Here is a 1,630-nt window from a genome sequence, read left to right as displayed (position 1 = left end):
GTGATTGGTTGGAAGGGTAGAGAACAAACCCCAGAACAGTGTAAGCTCCAGAGGTGGGTGATGGGAACAGTCCCCAAAGTGAGAACAGGGAAAAGGTCAGGGCAATGCTTGCAGCATCAAGTTCCTCAGGAGTTTCTGTCGGCCCAGCTCATAGTCCTCCTCGTCTACATTTACCAGCAGCTTGATGGCTTCATGGCCGACAGCTTGCTTGAGGGAGTCTGTGATGAAGACACCTTTAAGTGCCTCTAATAAAGAGCCATTGATGTAGTCGCGCCAAAATGCGTCGAGGTAGGTGAGCTCAGAGAACTTGATGTCACAGATGATGGAGCCCAGGTCCCGGGACTTGAGGATGGTGTTAGCCTGGTTAAAGCGCTCAAACTGGCGCTCAAGTGGGTCCTGCTTGTTAGAGAAGACGTTGCCCTGCAGAGCAGTCTCATGCTGGCAGTACTCAGCCCGAACCCGCAGTCTGATGTCTGTTGGAAACAGAAGATACAGAGCAGAAGAGGTTACAGTGAGGGATGAGTTTACAACCCAAGCTTGAAAACTGAAAAGCACAGCAGAATAAAAAAGTAGGGAATATCACCTGACAGCTTCTCTACCTCTTCCCCAGGACTATTTATATGTATCTCTGAAACCCTTTCCTGAATGCAGGAGGTTCCCTTAAACTGGACATGCCCAGGTCAGCACTGTTCCCATTACCCACAGGTAGCAACTTGCTTATAGGAGATAGTTTCCTAATTACCAGGCACAGAAGTTCATTTTAATACTCTAATAGTTTCCTAATTACCAGGCACAGAAGTTCATTTTAATACTCTATCTTGACTTGGTTCATCCTACAATAAGGATGTCATAACAACATCCTTGTGATGTAGTATTAACTAAGAAGAGTTGAAATGTACCCTGCCACAGTCACAAAGAGCAGTTCTTCCACCAGACACCAAACCATTCAGCCTCACTTTGCAATGGCAATCAAAGTGAATCTCACACTGAATAGCATAAACTGCCTAGTGTCCCAGCAGTTCTTTATATTCTGCTTCAAGTCTGCTCCACCTCTGGAACCCTTGAACTTCCTCACCACATGTCTGCTTTTCCTTGGGATCTGGTGTCACTGACTTCCGGCGTTTTCGCTGGCTCCCAAGTGTGGCTCTCCCTCGGGCTGGCCGCTTGCTACACATCTGAGGACCCGAAGTGGGGCAGCACACCACAGGATAGTGGGGAGGCACTGACCAGAAAGTAAAAGGGAAGAAAACACAGTAGGGTAAAGGCAGAGATTCAAACACTTCTCTTGGAATGAGGAAGGAATCATTTAGACTTAGCACTAAAACCAGTGGAAATAATGTGACTTGAAAAGACATAACATGAGAGCAAATACAGGACCTAGGAGAAACGTCAACACCTCACCTGATTTTTTTTTTTTATGGGGCAAGATGTGGGGCACAGCATCCTTTCATTTAAGCTGGCAAAGCCCAGATTGTGATGGGATCAGTGTCCTTTTACTTGATGATGGAAAGTAGGGGGAGTTAATGTCTTCTCACCTGTTTTAGGGGGCTGGGGAGGCCTTGGTTCTGGATCACTGAGGGCTCTGGGGGTCACATAGCGAATTGATGTCTCCTCCAGATATTTGTCTACA

At 46.9% G+C, this 1,630-nt stretch overlaps 1 protein-coding gene across 1 annotated transcript; it reads right to left on the bottom strand.

Moving 5' to 3' along the window:
- Positions 1-1,626, bottom strand: LOC105521110 (death effector domain-containing protein; the record flags this gene model as incomplete). The annotated part of the gene is made up of 3 exons (XM_011955141.1): positions 1-473; positions 1,076-1,222; positions 1,536-1,626. Coding segments are annotated over 3 exons (615 nt in total), but the record flags the coding sequence as incomplete, so codon positions are not given.
- Between the last annotated feature and the right edge of the window lie 4 nt (positions 1,627-1,630).

The sequence above is a fragment of the Colobus angolensis genome, unplaced genomic scaffold (genome assembly GCF_000951035.1).
Source record: "Colobus angolensis palliatus isolate OR3802 unplaced genomic scaffold, Cang.pa_1.0 Scaffold3960, whole genome shotgun sequence".
NCBI lineage: Eukaryota > Metazoa > Chordata > Mammalia > Primates > Cercopithecidae > Colobus > Colobus angolensis.
The sequence above is the reverse complement of the archived record's forward strand: the minus strand, read 5'-3'. Positions and strand labels throughout refer to the sequence as shown.